A 20947-nucleotide genomic window follows, 5' to 3' on the forward strand; every position below is an offset into this window, starting at 1 on the left:
ACTATTAGAAATGGTTTCCCATAAGTTTGCACTGCCTGTTAACATCTGCTCATTAATCACTGAGGCTTTGAATATTTCTTTCATTGCAAGTTTATTAGAGAGTTTACATGATCCTGAATCTGTTTGTTCAGAGAGATGTTTAATTAGCACAGAAACAATAGCTGAAGACAATACAGTTTTATTTTGTATGGATTTTTATGGCTTCAAAAGCCTCTTTTCACAAGACAGTCACAGATGATGAAATATCTGTGCATCTCAGAAATTTGTAAGGAACAGAAAACCATTTTTCACGGGCTCCAAGTACACTTTCAAGCCTTGTCTGTGGTCTGAACAAAACAATAAAAGTTTTACATTGAAGTATGATTTAGAAGCAAATGCAGAGTCAAAGCTAGCAGGTCAAGCAGTGTTTTTTTAAGACGGTCCTACAGGGCTGATACAGTGAACAGATAAAATTGGCCTAAAAATGAATGTGAAAAAGGAAGGATATAATCAGGGCCTGAGGAAAGATCATCATTCCCCGGGAATATGATTTTTGAGTTGAGAGGAGAGTCTAACAGTTACAACACAGTGTTTTGGAGGCAGGAAGGTCCTAAGTTCAATGGCAGCTAAAGTATCACCACAGGCAGTTCACTTGACCTCTGTGGCACCTCAGTCAGCTAAGCTGTAAGACTGGCTTCCATGGAAACCCAGATGTTACCTCTGAATTAAACTGTCCTGAGTAAATAAGTTACCAGAAGAACTGCATATCTGAAAAATGCCTTAGCCAGAGGTTACTAAAGGATATTACTAATGACAGACAAATGAGGAACATAAGATACTGCCATATTTGTAGATACTTCAGCCAGGGATGCTACTTTATGTAATGCTTGGAGGAAAATAAATAATGAGTTTCATTATACTTTTAAGAAAAAAAAAAAACACCACAGTGCCAAGACAGATGCTACTGTTAAATGAAAGCTAAAAGGCTTTCAGAAAGAAACAGCAAACCTGGAGTGGTAACTCTCAGTTGTTTTAATAGGCTATAAAAGTGCAAATGAAATCCTGCACACTTTATCTTGCAAGACACAAGACTGGGGCCACTCATGGGCCATGCTTACAGAAAGAAAATATTTCAGATGCCCAGTAAGCTCTTGTTCTTCACTACCTACAAAGGGGCAGATGCCAGCCCACTGTCACAGGCAGAGAAAAGGAAAAAGCCCATGAGGAGCCAGGAGGGAAAGGATGGTGACTGTCCCAAGGCCCTGACCCCTGCCCAGCTTCGTGCTGGGAGGGTGTATGTGAAGCCTTCTAACAAGCAGTTCAGGTTGTGTGCAGATAACCCCACTCAGTTTAGCATTTCAGCCTAGAAACTACGGGTGGAAGCAGCCATCTTTTGTCTAGTCCTGCGGGAAAACACAAAGAAGTTTTCAAGCAAGTGGGAAACTGGAGCTCTGCTTTCTTTTGTTGTTTATAACCTGCTGGGTGGAACCAAACCCAGATCATAGCACAGTGGCTACACTGCTCTCCTCTTCAGTACAATTAAGTACAAAGCTGAAATAGATTCCTAAATAAATCAAAGAAACACAAGCTACAGGGCAACCATGAAGGCTGTCAGAAGTAAATATTCCTAGTGGTAAGCTCTTGGTCCTGACTTGGACGCACCAATTTGTGGCTCTGGTAAAGGGACGGGGAGTGGGTCTGCCTGCTATTTGATTCATCTGAAGAACAGTTTTGGAGGAAAGAGTGACAGTAGCGATTATGGTAGCTCAATGCAAGGTACAAGGGCAAGGCTGTAGTAAGCTATTTTTGTCTTCATCAGGACCAAATTCCTTAGTACAATACTTTGCAAGAACAAGTCCTGTGACAGTCACATTTATGTCCTGTCCACAGCTGACGACTATATGTAAGTAATGTCATAGCATGACCATATGTGGGACCTGCATCATGGACTAAACCACAGAAGGAAGAAACGCAGTCGATGATGATCGTAAGTCCAAAGACAATGGGCAGATCTCTGGGTCTTATGATTACTTTTTTCAAGTCCACATGCTTGCTTAATTTTTATTGTAATTTTTTTTCTGTAAATCCTTCCTTCAACAAGCGGAGTAGCAAAAGCTCCACCTATACTGGTTGCTATACTGGCGTGGGATGGACTCTGGTGTTTACACCTTTCTTTGACACAAGCAGCTCTGGTTTGAAAATAGTGTCTAGAAATGAACAGGGATTTTGCCATTTTTTTTATTACGTGCAAAATGCTAGGAATGTTTAAAAGTAACAGTAACCAAAGTAACAGCGAATAGGAAATAGGAGAGACATTTATCCCCTTAGAAACAGCTTTATTCCCCTCGCATTTCTACAGGAGCATAGACGTTTTCTGTCTGCTTTGGCACCAAAAGCAACTTTTTCAAACATCAGGAATTTTTCTGCTTTTTACAAGGGCTGCATATATTGAATGTGAGAGCAAGAAAAAGGACTTCAGTTTTAAAACACTTTATCACTGCTACCAGCAGGACAATGTAACAAATATGACATTCTCTTGAACGAGACAGGCTGCTGAAGAAATATATAATTTCACAGCACTCCAAAGTCTTTTTTTTTGCTTTGCAACTAGTTCCTTCTTTGTCAGATCCCCTCATCTAATGACATCAAAGCAGCTGAAAAATGTGGACTAGGTTAAGATGAATGTATGTGTCACTTGTATTCCCCTGGTTGGGAGGTAAGTACAGTTCAGCTTTAGAAAGCAGGCACTTTTATTGCAACAGTGATCCAGCAAAATCAGTCACAAGGGACCTGATCCAAAGTCCATTAACATCCATGGAAGATGGAAGTTTTTCCACTGATTTAATAGGCTTTTAATCAGACCTACTCCCTTTCCTACAGTATTCATCTACTCTGATCTTCCAAAAAGAAGATTAGTACAAAGCAAAAGATGTACACGTTACCATGAAGGTCAAATTCACTGATTGGCTTTAGCATATGCTGCAGACAGAATTTTGTGTACCTCAAGTAGACATAGGAGCAATTCAGAGTTAGAGAAGAGTATTGAATAACAGGCTTTTAAATACAGTAATTATAAGTTCTTTGAAACAAATACTAGCGTTATGATTTGGGAAGCCTGAGGAATTTAATCAGCCATTCTTGATCTAATTGCCAGTGAGATTTTCACTTTATCAGATGTGAGTTGTAATCGGTTCTGAAAAGTTTGACATATGATAGGCTTCTGGGTTCTCCTTACTTAAATGCTTTGTTTATTTTATCAGACAACTTTCTAAGCATAATAGGTAACTTGGTCTGAAACTCTCACCCTTTCTGCTAGGACACAGTGAAGTAGGTGCAGAAGCCATTCAGAAGAATTGCTCTGGAAAGCTATCACAGCTAGTAAGAGCTGAGGTTTTGATAGTTACAAAGGGCCAGAAATCACTTTCTGTTCACATCCAGTATTTTAATTTTAATGGAAAGGAAGATGAATCTTTGTCTGAAATCCCACAGTACAAGAACAACTTCAGGAAAATGAAAGGAAATGCTTCTTCCCAGAGTGGAATTCATTGCTGCAGGAAACACTGGAGTCTAGCACTGTGTCTGGATTTCTACAGGATTGCAGTGGCACTACTAATAACAACTGTAATTTCAATTTATGGACTGAATTCTGCACAAATAGAGTCCTTGCAGGATCTAGACATAGATCTGCAGATTTGCCGAGGCAAGAATCTGTGTTCAGAGTTATCCGTGCAGACAACAGAAAGAGATAAAGAAGGCTGAGCTGACACTAATGTTGTGGGAGGTTCCAGCAAAAGCTGATGCCCCCTCCATCAAAATACCAAGGGTTTTTGCTACGTGGCTCAGGTAAAAACTCTCCCTTCTCAGGTGCAGAAATTGCAAGCATAATTGCAGTTCAGAGGTGATGCATCTCTCAGACTTTTCTCTCTCTTAAATTCAGCATAACGGAGGTACTTTGGAAAGAGCAGCAAACTGGTCCCATTTTTTGGGTCTGATCATGTGTCTGTGCCTCTTCCTACACAGCAGAAAATGGGCAAGTGCTTTCTGTCAAAGGAAGAGTGCAAAGAGGGAAATGTAAGGAGGCTGTAAAGAAATGTGATGCAACATGACCTGGGCCTGATCCAGAGCTCAGTGGAGCTGATGGAAAGACTCTCAATGAGCCTTGGATCCCTGTCCAGAGGGATTGTAACCATACTCCATGGGTAGCCAAGGACCCACCTTCACCAGCTGCACAGTGTGCCCTTGTCTTGGCTCATGCCAGGCAGAGCCAAACTGTGCCGAAATGTTGTTTGTTATTGTTATTGTTATTATTGAAAGAAGTATTTTCACAGCAGTGAAGGTCAGCTACGAATGATGACTCACTTGCACCGCAGATCTACACAAATAGCATGTGCTAAGATTACATCTGGTATAACAATCTACATCACAAGACTCCACATTTCCTGTTACCCAGGGTAAGTAAATTTCAAGCATGAGGGAAAATTTTAGCAAGTTTCCCCAAGTACCTTTGCAGAAAGAATAATGTGGCTTACACAGAGGGGGGAAGAGAAAGGGAAATTATGAGGTAAATGCTATTCCCCTCCCTCCTGCCCCCTCATCTCCCAAGAAGAAAAACATATTAAATTTGCAGTTCTCATTTCTATCATATTTAAAAAGTCAAATCTATGTAATGAATACCTGCCTGGAGGGAGTCCAGCGGGATGCTGACAGCCAGGCTTTCTGGACACTGTGTGAAATGGAGGGTGTACGTTTCACTTGCTCCCTCTCTCTGCCTTTTCCTGTCCCTTTTTTTTAATTATTTATTTAACGTCAGGAGAGTGCTGTTCGTGCTGCCGCTGTGAAGGGGGCTGGATCCTAGCAGCGCTGACGGCACTCTCCTCTGCACCCTGTGGCGCTGAACCTTGTGGCAGGAGCACGGACAGGCCCATGCTGAGCTGAGCTGCCCCCAAAGTGGAGGAAGGGACTGCTCCTTCTGCCTTGCTGCAGCGCGGCCACAGGAGATGTACACACAGGCGGACCGTCTCGCTGGGGATGTTAGACGGACAACTTTCTAAGCAAGGCACAGGTAAAAACACAGAGGTAGCAAACAGTTGTATTTCCATGGATGCCAAGTGGTCTGGCTGTGGCAGCAGGTGAGGGTCTTATCCTGGCCAGAATGGCAACCACTAGCATTGTGTCAGCCCAAGTGAGCAAAGGGGAAAGAGGCTTTCTGTGATGGTGTTTAGCTTATATATGCAAGGTGCTGGGGGTGATATGTATTCCTGGGCAAGGTTTCCCAGTGCTACTGAGCCTTGCTCTTCCACTTCCCTCCATCGTGTCTGCCCTTCCCATTGTACCCATGCACAGGGAGGCCACGTCCTTGCTGGAAGCCCATCCTGGGGCCAAGGCCAACTCCCAGGGTTAAGCTTTTGTGGGTTTCCAAACACCACCACTCCGACCTGCCATCCCGTCCTCCAGCCGCAGCACCGTGTCCCTCTCCTCACGGGTCCTGGTCACCTCCCAGGCCAGCCAAGGGACGCGGGCCGACTCCTCCTCCAAAGAGGCTCCCAAAACATGTGGCTCTGGCATTTGGCAGGAGCTGAAAGAAAGACCTGAGCCCCAGGAGGAGAAATAGATAAGTCTTTTCCAGACAAAACAGAGGTGAATAAAACAACTAAATAAATAAAGCTGAGCAAGCCACCAGATGCCAGAGGCACTGCGCATGAATGAGGTGGCTGGGAACCCCCTTTGGGATGCTGGCAAGGGTTTCTTTGGCCTCGGGGAGTTAATGATGTCTTTCACTGTGACTCAGTGCTGTTCAACATCAGCTGCAGAGAGACAGGCCTCTGCAAGGATGAGAGAGATTCCATCTCTTGCTCACATTTCAGCCAAACTCTAGCACTCAGGAGAAGGCTTCTTTCTTTCTGTTTGTTTGTTTGTGTGCTAAGGGCTGCAGTTTGTGCTGTGGTGGAAATACGAGGAGGCAAGGAGACAGCAGGGCAAGAAACACAGAAATAAAATGCAGAACCATAAATGCCCTTCTTTCTCAGCCAGGGGCACCCTTCCTGCCTGCCCTGCCCTGCCCTACCCCGGCACATCCCTTTCAAATTTCCCATCCAAAACTCTCCTTTCTGTGACTCACACATGTTTTAAGCCACCTCAGGGTCAGTGCTGATGCCTAGCCATGAGCAGATCTTCAGCCAGATTAAACTGGTGTAGCTCTGTTAAAGAAGCCTGAGATCTATGTAATCTGGGGAGAAAACCCTTCTAAATGAGGAACTTTGTCTTGGGTTTCTCCACAGCTTTAGCTATCTATCTTGCAGTGAAAGGGCAAAGATAGGTCTTCCTCTATGTTCTGTGTAGGTCTAATACTCCTGTCAATGCCTCCAAACTGCTGCTTTCTCAGTTAAAAAAGCAGTTAGTAATGCAAAATTCATGAGTTGAAACTCTGCACAGCCTGCTTCCTCACCATTTTAATCCATGGCATCAACATAATTCCAACAAAACTGGGATCTATATAGGATGTAAACTGGCAGACCTTTGTATATCAGCTTCTGAATCTCCATGAAAACTTCTGCTTTGCAGTGCTGAAAGACCTCCTATTCTGCACTGGCCATTCACTGCAAACTACCTGCAAATGCAGGGACTGCACCCTAAACTAAATAAGAAATCAGCCAGCAAACGTGAGGAAAGACACTATTGTTGACTCAAAAATTGGATTAGTGAAGGCCATTTTTTCTCAACCCTGTGATCTAAGGAATCTTTAGAGAAACTCAGCGAGTCAGATGCTCTCATGAGCTAGCAATATACACAAAGCGTGGTAGCGTTCCCTGTGATATGCAGTGCATGTTGAATAAATGATGAAATACTGCGGTGCCCCAAAGCTAGTACCACCCAAAGTTGGGCCAGCAACACTTTTGTTTCTCATTCTGGTTTATCAAGGCCTGGCTCAGACTTGCACTGATGTAGATCAGACCTCCCTTGAAACCACTGGACTGAACTAATGCAGCAAATGGAGACTCAGCATGAAGGCTCAATGTGCATCAGGACAGTTTGAGATGTGATACAGTCATGCATAACTTCATGTCTTAGTGAACTGAAGCAAAAGCTCTCAAACCCCCAATTAGGTTTTTTATGATTTCTTTAAAGGATAATGCACTGGACAAGACAGATGGGAAATATTTTAAAGCAGGGCAACTGTAAGGATGTTACTCTTGCCTTGAGGCTGAAAACTGGGGGCAGGGGCTGCATTTTTAAAGGTATTTTCTTAGTTTGTAAAAACATTGCCTAAACCCACCTCTGAAACCTCAGTACTGAGAGTACAGCTTTCATTTGCAACCCTGCAAGACTAAAACTGTGACTTCAGCACTTCTGAGTTATTCTTAACATATGAGCCATTTTTTGGAGAATCCAAACCTTTGATCAACTTTATGAGAAATACCTGTGACAGAAGGAAAATATTTAATGAGCCAGAGATGTCAATTATGAGCTTTCAAGCAATTTTATACCCTATATAATGCATATAAACCAACATAGTTTAAAGGGTATTTTATCATTCTATAAATGTCCTACACTATCCTTTTTAATATTTCAACTTTTTTTCATTCGTTTCAAAGCATGAAAGATAAACCCTCTTCACGTGTTCATGGTTTTTCATGACATAAGGCAAAACAAATTGGGAACAAACCAGCAGAACTGCAGAGATTGTAAATTTCAAACAAATGAAACACTTCTGTATTTTTTGTTTCAATCAAAATTTGTTCAGGTGGATAAGCAACTGATGTTGTTTTGTGCTTTTTATGATTTGCTGGGTTTTTTAAGATTCTTTTTTGACCATTGTGCTTCAGGACCTGACCCTGCAACACCGATATTAAGGAGAAACTTACCACTGACTTTGGAAAAAACATGTTAATTAGTCCACGTCTTTGAAAGATTATTTTAGACATCTTGATTGTTGGTGTCTATTTTTAGGTGTCTTCCAGTGCCTTGGTTTTTAGAAAATGCTGAATTCCAGTCTCCTGAAATGCACAACTACTATGTGACCCGAAGGCAGACATCCCAAATACCTGTTTGCTTTGGTAAATTTTCTCTGCAGTCCTGGAGTTTTGCAAAGCTGTCCATCAGCATGCTAAGAACCCCTGACTGTTGGTGTCATAAGGACCAATAAAATAATTCTACTTTAGCCATTCAAAACTCATGTAGACCAAATTCTACTTTTTATCATTATCAGTACACTTTGAAAAACAACAGTATGTTTCCCTTATGCAACTAGGCAAATGTCCTGGACAGAGAAAATGTTAAACCTTCCAAACTAACTTAGGTACTCAACCAGCAGACAGGCTAAATCCAGCTGCTTTAAAAGTGCTTTCATTCCTTCACAGTCTCTGGGCCTATCTGTAATACCTTATGCTTCCATTTTGTGAGGTTTCTTGCAAAACATATTATCCTCAGTAAGAAATCTTCAATTCCCACGGAGAATTACATTTCAAAATGATGCTCCGTGCTAGTAAGTAATATTTTTCCTGGGCTTCCACATATGGCAATATTTATCTTCAAAGTTTTCCTCTTTGGCTCGTAGGCTGGTTTGTAAACCAGATGGTCTTGTGTGGCCTAATTGTAAGATGATTTGTTGTGTGATTCAGTAGCATTGTTTATTTGTACAGTGGTTTGATGGAATTTGTAAACTGCATAATATTGTTTTACTGTGTTTTCTTTTATGAAAGAGCCACATCTTGCTCTGGCATTTGTGGCGGCGATTATAATTAAATGTAGTTCTCAAGATACTTTGATCTCTGTTTGCTTGCTGCATTAAACTAGTAACATAAAAACATACTATTTCTCATTTAAGCTGGGAACCAGTGCGGGATTTGAAGGCTGAGTGAATGCATGAAATTTTATCTTAAATAACCAGAAATACAATAATCAAACAAATAAGATGTTAATTGAATGGTGGAAATGCGATGGCTTTTCAGCAGTGCTAACTTTATCATTTACTTGGAGCTAATGTTTTTATCGCCCTTTTAACAAGCCTCTTTCATATGGTGCCTGCAGAGATGTCTTCTTTGCTCTTTTGAGGCAAGAATAGTTTTGCCCTACTTGATCATTTCATATGGTTACTTGTATTCATATAAGTATTCCTTAGCTGTGAATATATTTAGGCTGCCAACTCTATAAAAAGATCTAAGAGCTTTCTGGCCTTCCCACTCTGTTTCCATCATGAAAGGTGCCTTCAGCAGTCTGTTTGGTTTCTGGTAGGCAGACTTGTGGAGGAGTGACTGTGACTGGGAACCCAAGAAATACTTTGGAGAATAGGGCTCCAGGCTTAGGAGATTGGGAGGCTTCTTTAACTTTGAGGAACCCAGCTTCAAGCCAACCCACTTAACTCAAAGTCACGTGTATGCCTCCTGGCTATCGATGATCTGTATGGCAAACTGGTGGACACAGTTCAATGTCGTACTTTTTTTCCAGAAATGTCCACATCTGATACAAGAAAATCAACACCAGGCACATGCATTGATACTGACAAACCTCAGAAGACAGGCTGCAGAAGGACGAGGTACAAAAATCTGATTTGTCCTTTAGCCTCTGGATGCAGTTCCCTTAAAGCAAATAAAATTTTTTTTGTATGTATTAGGAATTCTTTTAGTACAAAGATGTTGACTATGCAACCTCTAGTAAGTAATTTACAACAGATTTGGAATAAAGCAGAAGAATCACAAGCTTCTAAACAAATCCTGTAATTATTCCATCAGGAAACATAGGTGCAATGATGATTCGCACAGAAAGAGTCTGATTGACCTTTATTTTTCATTTGGGCATCTGCTATTTTTCATCGCTTTATACAAACACATTCTGTGGCACATTACTCTTGAAATATTTCAAAGGAATAGATCAAGATTTGGAGACAGACGCATACAAGTAAGTAACCGAAGTTCATGATGAAGCTGAAACTAGACTGTGACAAATCTACACCCACATAATGCCTGGCCAGCCTAAGGATGTGTCATTGTTTTTTTAGTGCCTTGACAGAGGTAGTCACTGCTCTTGCACTTTCCTAAGCAGGTCTTCGTTTGGTATAAAACCTTCTCATTCTGCCTGTTTGTCTCTGGAGATGCAGCTTACAGTTCTTGTTCTTTGTGGTCACTTTTTGGTGAATGAGATTCCTTTACACTTAGATTTTATCTTAGGTCCGGCAGTGGTTGAACATCAAGATGTGCCTGAACACACAGTGCTGAGATCTACCTTACCTCAAAGGGCCATCATAGCTTTATTCTCTTGTCAGGTTGCCACTACTTGGCAGTCCACAGAAGCCCAGCTGGAAGTGAGAAGCACAGCTAAAAACTCCTTTAAGAGGTGTCTGCCTTCCCTTCCCATTAGCTGGTGGAGAGTATTTGCCCTCTTATCACAGACAGCAGGGGACTGGGCTGTGTCTGGCGAGGCTTCTCATTAGGACCCTTACACAGGTGGATCAGTTCATGCTGATATATAAATAAAAAATAATATTTTTTTGTATTTTTGAAGACAATATTGTCAATGCTGAAAGCAGTTTTGACTTTTAGCTATCTCTTTTTCCTCAGATTATTTTTTTCTCAACAATAACATGAAAACCTGACATTTTTATTCTTGTTTCCTAAATACCAAAGAAAGAAGATGACTGGTTCACCTGGGAGACATTTTTGCTGTATGCTGGAGGTGTGGGGGGGTAGGCCATTCCTCTGAAGAGAGCATATTCTCCATTGGAAACCTGCAAAGAGCACAACTTCACTTTCAGTTATTCTGCAAACTCAAGTAAATGTCACCGTGTTAATTCAACATAGCTCATGGTTTCAAGCATTTCTTTACAGTCAGGGACACTAGAAACTTGCTTTCATGTTTGAAATGAAAACTGATATACTAATCTAACTATATGACCCCAGCGACTTAGAGTGCAAATGACTGAATTCGGCTCTCAAGCTGAGCTATGAGTGCACAGCACTTCTGATTGGAGAGTATAAGGCAAATATACTTACCTGGTCTCTCAGATGTCAAAGATATCTCAATGAAGTCTGATAAAACTCTGCAGATAAATTTATCTCTGGGCTGAATTCCAGTATCAAAAGTTCAGCCTGAAAACAATTTGAGAAAGCTATAAGCAACTGAAAAGGATATTTTCCCCTAACTATAGCCGTATAAGATACCCATGCAATAAATACAGCACAAGAATTGAATCCAACATTAAAGAATGTTATTGTCAGTACTGTTGGATGAGATAAAAATGACAGCAACACCTTGTAAAAAATATCAATTTACATGATACTAAGATCAATTTCCTTCTTCAGAAAATTGTCATATTATTCATTTTTCTGGATTTCAAATATAAACTCAAGTGTGTAATATAGATGCTTTCAGGTAGGCTACTGTGACAATCAATATTCAAACACTTTACAAACACACATGCTTTGTGTGAAGCCACCAGTAAAATGGCAAACTGAGCCTGACTGTTCTTGAAGGACTTTAAAAGTGTGGTTTGTCCCCTGTTGAAATAGTGGTGCTGGAGTAAAGCTGAAGTAAGAGAGCTGGGAATAAGACCAGTCAGTTCAACTCAATTGCTTCCAAAAGTCATTTCCTGCATCCAGCAACACAACTTACAAAAACAACCTGCTATGGCTGGAGTAACCCAGAAGTGAAACAGTCTCTGAAATTTCCTTTTTTCCTCCCAGGGGCCATACAGTAAGACTGCTAAGAATATAACTAGTGAAGCTGTCCAGAAGGTGCAAAGATACTTAGGAAATATAGGGAGAGACTTGCGAATATAGAAAAAACTATATAAACATTGCAGTCCAATGCAAATTTTGAAGAGGTCTTTAAATTTATATGCACCGCTTTATTCTATGTATCCACAGAAATGGATCAAGCATGAATTCATTCTTTTCTTTCTTGCCAACCCCTAATGATGGTGTTTTCATAGCTACAACTTGTGACACACATTCTTGCATATAAATATTCATCAGCATCTGAGGATAGATTTCAACCAGTGTGAGAGTCATTGAGTACTCCTAGACTGCTTACCGGGGGGAGGAAGTCTGATCAGTGAGACAGTTGTTTGAATGAGTCCATGAGGGTCTTGTGGAGACCAAGAAAATATTTTTGCATTATTTACATGGATGGCCCACTGTTGAGAGTGTGTTTGAGGTCCTGCTTTGTGCCCTGCCTGCAGAGCACCTGGCATGTTACAGCACTGCTTTAAGGAACCTGGCACTAGAGCCACCCAGGGTTTTAATGCTTGAGATCTCTTCCTCGATCCTTGGGATACTGGCTGAGACTTCAACTACCTGATAGACACCACGTATTACCACAAAGCAGTGGAGGAACTTTCAATACTAAAATAAGAGCTAGAGGCCAGGAGAGCAGTTTGGGGTGCTTAGCTACAGCAAAAGTTAATTAAGGTCCTGTTAACAGCTCATTTAATATATGTCTCCTGACTGATAATGATCTCAAAATGTATTGGTGACTTTCAGTTATTCCGAGGTAAATTTTTAGCTCCCTAAAGACGCCCCTATTCCAAGATGAAGGATGAGAAATAGGAACAGCTCCTCATGCTATGGAAGCACAGCCAAGTTCAAAGCAAAAAGTACAACAAAAACCAGTCCAGTTTTCCTGTGGCCTTATGTAGGGCCTATACTTTATGATGACATAAACCTTCTGTTGTGTTCATCTTTCCTGCTCTGCTTTCTGTGACCCAAATTTGCTGTATTTGACAACCAAGATCTGCAGTGATTCACCTCCTGTGTTATCCAGCATAGCTGGATATCAATGTGAAAAAACCAAATTCAGCTCATATTCTTATTTACAGTCTTTTGGCTTTTTTGTAATTGTATGTTTCATAGCAGAAACAGAGGAAACAATATATTTCAGGATATCTCCAAACCCAGCTTTCCCTCCCAAATGTTCACAAATTGATCCAGACCACCTCTTTGAGAACAGGTTACACACTGCAGAGGAATGCATAACTTGCCCATGAACTGCTGCATATTTTGTCCTTTGTATTTACATTTTTCCAAAGGAAAAAAAAGCAGGTTTTTCCGGATAAAGATGTTTTCTGCTTTTGATGGATGAAATTAGTCTGCATATCCTTGGAGACTGCCAACAAGTTTACACTAGGAACTGGAATGAAGCCATCAATTCATTTCACATGGGTTCCATCAGATGGTAAAAAAACCCATCTCATAGTCCCATAATGCTGGTCTTTTAATCACTGAAGAATGAGGTGACCTAAGGTGTGGTGTCCAACCACTGTTTCTCTGGGAACTACCTTAATGTGTAGGGACACTTTGACTGTCTCTGACTGCCATTACTACAAATGGAAAATAGATTTATACACCTTCGTGTTTGGGGGAAAAAAAATATTAGACTATTCTCTGAGACTTGCATCTGGCATGCTCAGAGCTGTTCAAATGCAAGAACTTCCAGCTTCTTGAGTGAAAAGCCCCACACATCCCAGCGGTCAGTTTGATGATTAAAGTTTGGTTACAAACCAGCTGCAGGGATTGGACCTAACTGAATTTTGTCAAAGAGGTGCAGGTTTGAACACAACACCAGAACCCCGAACACCTGATTTTCGACTTCAGTTAAATGTGGACTCACATGTTAACATTTTGGTTTGATCCACCTCTAATTAGGTGCATGAAATAGTATGTAAGAACTGCTTTCTGAGACTCATGGTGTACTTCACTGAACAAAAAGAGACTTGGGTCCCATTTGCCATTTGTATCTTCCTTGTTCACTTTCTTGTGGCAAATGGCTTTGGTACGAGTTGTGTGAATCTTTTAATTGGGACCTGCCTACAGTATGTGCAAACAGTGCCAAGACCCAGAGATCAGTGACCACTGACCCTTACCCCATTCCTGCCATCATCCTGGTCTGGCACTAAAACACCCCATTCAAAGGAAATGTTTGTTTCTTGGACCACCATATGTTTTAAGAAAGGTTTATACCCCAGGGGTTCTGTATTAGATTCCAGCAGGTTACTTCATTAAATGAGCATATCAAATTTGATTGGAAGTTCTCATCAGCTTTCTGTTCCATTTAATTTTATTTTTATACAGATGAAGAAATTACTGTTACACCCATACCCACTGACAAGCCAACTACATTACTTCACATCTACTTTATAACCACATATAATTACATAACCTCTCGGTTTATTTTCTTCCAGAACTCATGGCTCCTCATAGAATCTGTTCCGTCTGATCTAAGAGGCAGATTTTGGCCTAAAAAATGGTTTTCAAGACATTTACATGGTTTGGGTTTTTTCCTATATTGAATATTCCACATTTATTAACCACAATTTGATTCAAGCAGAGCAGCAAGGGCTTCACTGATACATTCTGGAGAGGCTGTGTTAGTGAAAGGAAAAGACAAGCCCAGCATCAAAATATTCCGCATAAATCTCATTATTGTGGGAGAGCTTCCATCTTTTCAGACCCATGCCATAAAATCACTTAGCACACTGTGTTCCCTCCACTTTGTTCCTCTTTAGTTATAGGCACCACAACCGCTTTCCCATCTAAAATTTCCAATCAACATTCCTCCTCAAACCCTCCTGTTCTTCACTGATTTCAGAAAACCAGCTGACAGAATTGCAAAATATTCACACATCACTGCGTGAGGGCTACCTTGGATAGGAATGGGGCTTGCAGATTACATTCATGACAAAGCACATAGCTGGGTAACTAAAAATAGAATGAAAATTAGTGTCTGGCAGGACTATAGTTTTCTGCTAGTATAAACTCACTGAAATCAATTAAGGCAGATCACTGTAAGGCTGGAGTGTAACCGTGGTGAAACAGCCCCAAGATTGTTTTTAATGTTTACCCCAGGTTGCATTCTTAAACACATATTCACAGACCACAGGGTCCATTTGTTATAATTTATCACAACACCACTAAACAATCTGGTATATTCTTTCATTCATGCCAAGAAATGCTATGCACCCCTTAGATCCCAAAGAAGGCACCGCGAAGAGCAGATGTTCACCCCTTCCCGTCATCAGTCCCTGGTCTGGAAGCATTTTCATACATGATTTTATCAACTTTAAAAGTAATGATTCAATCCTGCAGCCCTTCCTCCCATCAGTTTTATTTATTTGACTAGAGCTGTAGAAAGTCTGATAAAGAAAAGCTGCAATACCAGGCTCCTTAATTCTTATTTGCTTAGATAATACAAGTGCATATTGCAGAATGCATGGAGAGAGACTTACGAAAAACTAGGGAATCCTATTTTCTGTCAACAAAAACCCTGCCACATGGCTACGTGGCTTCTGCTGGCAAACTGAAATAGCTGAGGCAGTTAGACACCAGGATTTCTTGTGCTCTTTTCGGCAGTGACAAAAATAGTGGTTGGGTTGGACCATGACTCTTCGTAGATTCATGGGGGCAGGCAGGGCTCTGCAGGGTCTCCAGCTCAATGTCCTGCTCAGAGCAGGCGCAGTGGGATCAGGCTGCCCGGAGCTTTGCCCAGCCGGTTTTGAGCATCTCCAAGGGTGGAGATGTCATGCCTTCTCTGAGCAACCTGTTCCACGGCTTGGCTCCCTCCACTGTAAAAATATTTTCCTTACACAAAGCCAGAATTTGCCATTTCCAACTTGTGTCTGTTGTCTCTCCTCCAACACCCCATCTCATCCCACTGTAGACTATTTTGTACAACATACAAAAACAACAGTTTCACTGAGCTCTACTGAAGGACGCAATGGCATGGGACCATGTAGTGTATGGGCATCATGAAACAGATCACCTCACCTCCCACAGCACTACAGAAATGAGGTAGACACCAATTTGAGATCCTCTAGCAGAGAGGAAAGCCCCCAAAACTGGTGCCTGCAGTTAAGAGGACTGCACGGGTTCTGGTGAGGGATCAGGCACAGTGGAGTAACACCGCTCCTGCCCGGGGCAGTACCTGTCCTGCACACACACAGGACAGTGCTGCTGCTCAGAGCAGTCAACCAGAAGCCACTTCTTCCCTGTAGACCAAGACACATATTGCAGTGGCTGAGGGGAAAGCAATCCTCAGAGCAGATGTAATTCATGTTGACCCTGGATGGTTCTTCACCTCAGCCTGTGCTGGACCGCATCAAGGTCACAGTGACACACTAAAATCACACATGTAATCAGGACTTGCAGGGATTAAGCTGAGGCAGAGCTGAGGAATCGCCTATGCCAGAACAACACTGCCATACGAAAGCAACACCAGCGTATAATTGAAATAATTTATTTACCACTAGAGCACCACAAAAACAGACATACAATGTGTTAAAATACAGAGTAATCGATCACCAAAGTACAACACAGCTGTCCTTTAAGTTCCTTTTTTTCCTCCTTTAAACAATGCCAACCATACAATTGTATTGATGCTAAACACATAAAAAATGCTGTCCTACCCCACCCAGCTAAGTGCTAAGATTCCCCCTCAGCCCCGGTTGACCCCTTGGGTCTGATCATTCAAGGTGCTGAACATTTCCCACCAGTTCTCAGGGACTTTGCTCAGGCAGTGGCAATTACCTTGTTGTGATAAGGCCTCTGGCACAAAGTCCTTGAGCTGTTGCAGACCCGTCTAAACATCATTCGAGGGGGATTTACATCAGACCTGAGCAGTGCTTAGGTCTCACGTTACCCCACTCTGTAGAGGGGAATTTCACCCATGAGTTCTGCACATTGTAGGATCAGGCCTAACATCCTTGGTAGTTAAAGGGAAACACATGACTAATAAACAAATAAACAAAAAAATCGTTAGGAGCTTTATAATAGAGTATTTCAAATAATATCAGTGCATTTGAGAAAAAAAAGTAGAAACAAAAAAGTATTCAATCTTGGGGTAATGACTTACAGAAATAAGGTTTTATACTTAAATTTAGAGAAACACTCCAAACCCAAACCGAAATTTTCAGCTGCGTCCAGCGCATAGTGAGTATAGTTGGACAACTATGCTATCTCCTATTCCACTTTTTCAAAGCTTCAAAACTGGTTTTGAGCTGCATTCCCATAGCAGAGAACTGCAAAAATGTTATTAAGTTTTTTAAAACGTGTTCATCCTTGTCTCCTTTCCTGTCCAACAAAAATACAGTTCTCATACTGAACCTGATAAAACTAATTTTGCTGCTGTATACAACAAAATCCAGAGTATTTACTACCCTGAGGAGTTTCACTGAGTTCAGTGCATCTTCTCACTGGAGTAAGTCTGGCTCAAACAAGTGTTAGCAGGACAGATTTTTCACTTGTTCATCTCAACTCACTAAATAAATCAGAAGTCTAACATACCTCCTCCTCTGCGCTGAGTCAACGGGTGGGATTAGATCATCTGTGGGGCTACGTTTCCATCTAGGCAATAAGCACAGTCTCTACCGAAGTCCCGAGGAGCTGCGTGTGCAAGCCGCTGCGGTACTTCAGTTTTGCATCAGTGTTCTGCTGAAGCCAAAGAAATTGCACTTCTTAAAACTGGAGCTGACAACATCAAGCTCAGGAGCATCCTCCCGACACCGCTCGGGTCAATGACAGAAAATGTCCTTCTCATCCAAGTAGTACATTTCTAACGCAGTTTTCCAGCTTTGCTGTGCAAAACCATTCATCACAGGAAATGAACTGAATGCGCCTTCTTCATGGCTTTTTTGCTAATTTAGGTTGGGGCTTTTTTAAAATGAAGAGTATGATGTGGATTTTTTGTTTTACTCCCCCTACAATATTTAGACGTGTAACAACAACAAAACCCTAGGAACCCCATGGCTCTTTCTCCTTCTCTTTTTTTTAAAAGAAGATTTATGTGAACTCAAATTGGAAAAAAATTGGCAAACTCACAAAAATCAAGGGTCTGGTCCTGCTAATCCTTACGCACACTCCAACAGCTTACAGGGGCCTGCTGTGCCGCTGCAGAAGTTAAAGGCAAACCTCTGTTACCTGCAGTAGAAGCAGGATCAGTCCCATGGACTAACTGCGGTGGCAAGCCCCCGCTGAGTGCATGGCCGACGCACGGCCTCTGACCGCAAACCGATCCCATTCGCGCCCCATGTGGGGCATCACCGTGGCAGGCGCTTCCTACCAGCCTCTGCACAGTGGTGAATGTCATTCTCTGCAAGGGTTTGCCTTGCCTCAGCCAGGCTGGGACATCTCTTCTTGCAACACCTTGATCCCTGCCCATCTGTTTGAATGTCTATAGCCAAAAGGAAGTAAGAAGGTCTAGGAATCCGAACCGCATAGCGATTCAAGTGTTACAAATGGGGACAACCAAGGGCGGGGGGGAGGGGGGAGAGATTGCTTTAATCCATCCTTTTTATAAAACAGAAAAACAAATGGAGTCAGGTAGCTTATGTCATAATGATGAACAACATACAAACCACATGTATAGCAATTATTAAAAAACATGTATTTGTAGTGCAAGTCAAAATACAGGGACTCTACTCATACTGGCCAGCTAGAGGGAAACACATGATTCTGAGTGATCAAAAAGAGCCCCAAATTCAAATTCAAACTCATGAGAGCTGACAGTATTACAGAGTACAAAAATATGGTGAAAATTTACACATTACACATAAAGTACTTAATTTTTTAATAGTTTACAAATAGAGATCTACAGATATGTTTCCAATTAAGCTGGCTTTTACTACCCACCTATTGTAATACTCTAGGTATGATTACATATACCAAAAGAACAAAAAAATCCCATAGCATAGCTATACAGCAACATATTAAGGTCTGAAGATTAGACCAGTACATGTTAAATATTTCACTGGTTTACTAAACTGACATTTTAAATCATTTACAGTAAAAAAAAAATTCTTATAGACTTGTCTTTGAGACTGAAACAGAGTGTCCTTTATTAGTAAATTATTCAGTATTTAAAACAAGGGTTTGAGACCTTACAAGAAGCCTCTCTAGGCAGCTGGCATGAAAAATAAGGTATTTTAAAGGCAGAGTTTCTCAATAATACAATAACCGATTTCTATTTTAATCGAACTAAACTAACCATTACTTTTCTGATTCTTTTGAGCTTGTGTTCCTTTAGGCTTTATATGTATTTCTGGCAGCTTATTTGGTCTCCACTTTGTCCACATTGGCTGGTTTTCTTTTTTCCAATGGCGATACGGAAATGTTCATTTGATAGTTTTTACACACAAATAAATAATGCACTGTTTACTCTACAACTAAGAGGAATGGGTAGGATGCCTATTGCATAACAATACAGAGAGATCAAGTAAGGCACGGGACAGATACAGCAACTCCACTTCATGGGATTTTCCTGGTTTTTTCCTTTCACATAGTAACACTAACAAATTTCTTCCAGTGTTTATTTTTTAAAAGGTTTTTTTTTTTCTTTAACTTTGCTTCTTGTCTACCTCACACTATGTGTAGGTGAAATGTAGGATAAAGGCCTTCAATGTTTTGCTTCAGATGCCAGTTTAAACAAAAAAAAAAACAAAACAAACTTTCAAACAGTTCAGACTAGTACCGCTTTTTTTTCTTCTTTTTTTTTTTTTCTTTTAACACTGATGAACCTGGGTTTTCATTTTTCTTTCTTTCCTTCTCGCTCTTTCACTTTTTTCTTGGTTATTTTTTTCAATACACACACATCATGCTGTTTCAGGGATATCCTTTAGCTGCACTTGCAAGACTTTACGATCATGTTGGACAGCTGTTCAATTTTGGGTGTTTTGCCAATGTAGTAGAGGATGGTGAGGGGTTCCAAATCTTGGGAGACGCAGCACGGAGAGGCAGAAGCTTCTGGATTTATGGTATTATACAAGCTGAGTACCTAGGAGAAATGAAAAAAGAGATTAAGACAGCTACCTCTGCCTTCCTGCCACTGCAGAGCAAATTCCTTTCTGCATTGCTTCCTCCCAGAGCACCTGAGAGAAATCCCACTGAAAGCAGTATGAAGATTCATGGATTTTAATATTTTTTATGCTTCTCCCATTCCATCTGGTGTCATGATCTGCCTGAGTTTCCTAAAGTCTTATCCATACAGTCTTAAACCTCAAAACAGGTATACGCCTGCCTTGAAAGCGTAACCCTTTGAATCAACACACACACTGTATTGATATGGAAAGCAGAAACTTATAGGTTTTTATCTGTGTCTTCAGTTTGCCATTCGCTGTTACAGGATTTTGGCTTTAGGAATGCACCAGAGGGAGAAGCGAGACCTTTAGAGCGTAAACACTTCTCTGCTTTCCCTCTCTGGCTACATTTTACTAAGGCCATTAATGCCACCCTGCAAGCACCAGGACTCAAGCTGCAGTTACTCCTGTTGAGATTCAGCTGCGGTGAAGTTAGCAGCGCTGCTACGTTATGTCATGTTGGATTCATATGCATGGTTCTCTGCAAGGGAAGTATGTAGGGTTACCCGCTGATGATACATAGGTATTTCTGAGGATGCCATTAATGTGTTAGCCAAACACCAAGTGACCTTTTCCTAGAACTTCAACACAACATTTGCTGCTTAGAGAGACAGAAGATCTGTTCAGGACAGCAACACTAACTACTTTATTAAGCAACTTCTGGCTCCTTGGGCAACTATCCAAACCACGTATTTGTGACCATGACAGTTATTCTTCCTCTTTCCTTTAAAAACAAGTGCTGCTCCAAAATGTGTACACGACTACTCCACACCAGCACGGAAACATATTTACCTTATTTATACCCCTGCCTGCTGACATTGCTAATAGTACAATGCCACAGCCAGTGACAGCTACAAAGGTTATCTATACCTGGCTCTGTAAGTTCAGGGAGGACACACTATCATGGCTTCACCAACCAAAGGGAAATCAGGCTGCCCCTTGGACGTGAAGAGTTCTTCCTGCTGGCTGACATTGATATGGTATTTTAAGGGAGGCTTGAGAAAGGGGAGACATTACTCTTAGTATGGACCTCAGGGTGAAATTCTTACTTCATGACAACCACGATGCAAATGCCTGCCTCTTGCATTTACTGTCTAGACACCCTTATTGACAGTTGAGAGAAATAAGCACTTC

At 41.3% G+C, this 20947-nt stretch overlaps 1 protein-coding gene across 1 annotated transcript in view; it reads right to left on the minus strand.

Moving 5' to 3' along the window:
• Positions 1-16184: 16184 nt before the first annotated feature.
• Positions 16185-20947, minus strand: part of TGFB2 (transforming growth factor beta 2) — a 66252-nt gene continuing 61489 nt past the window's right edge. The window contains exon 7 of the mRNA XM_075088852.1: positions 16185-19731. Coding sequence (XP_074944953.1) covers positions 19573-19731 — 159 coding nt within the window. The 3' untranslated portion in view covers positions 16185-19572. The remainder of the gene's footprint in view (positions 19732-20947) is intronic.

Source organism: Phalacrocorax aristotelis, chromosome 3 (assembly GCF_949628215.1).
Source record: "Phalacrocorax aristotelis chromosome 3, bGulAri2.1, whole genome shotgun sequence".
NCBI classification, from domain to species: domain Eukaryota; kingdom Metazoa; phylum Chordata; class Aves; order Suliformes; family Phalacrocoracidae; genus Phalacrocorax; species Phalacrocorax aristotelis.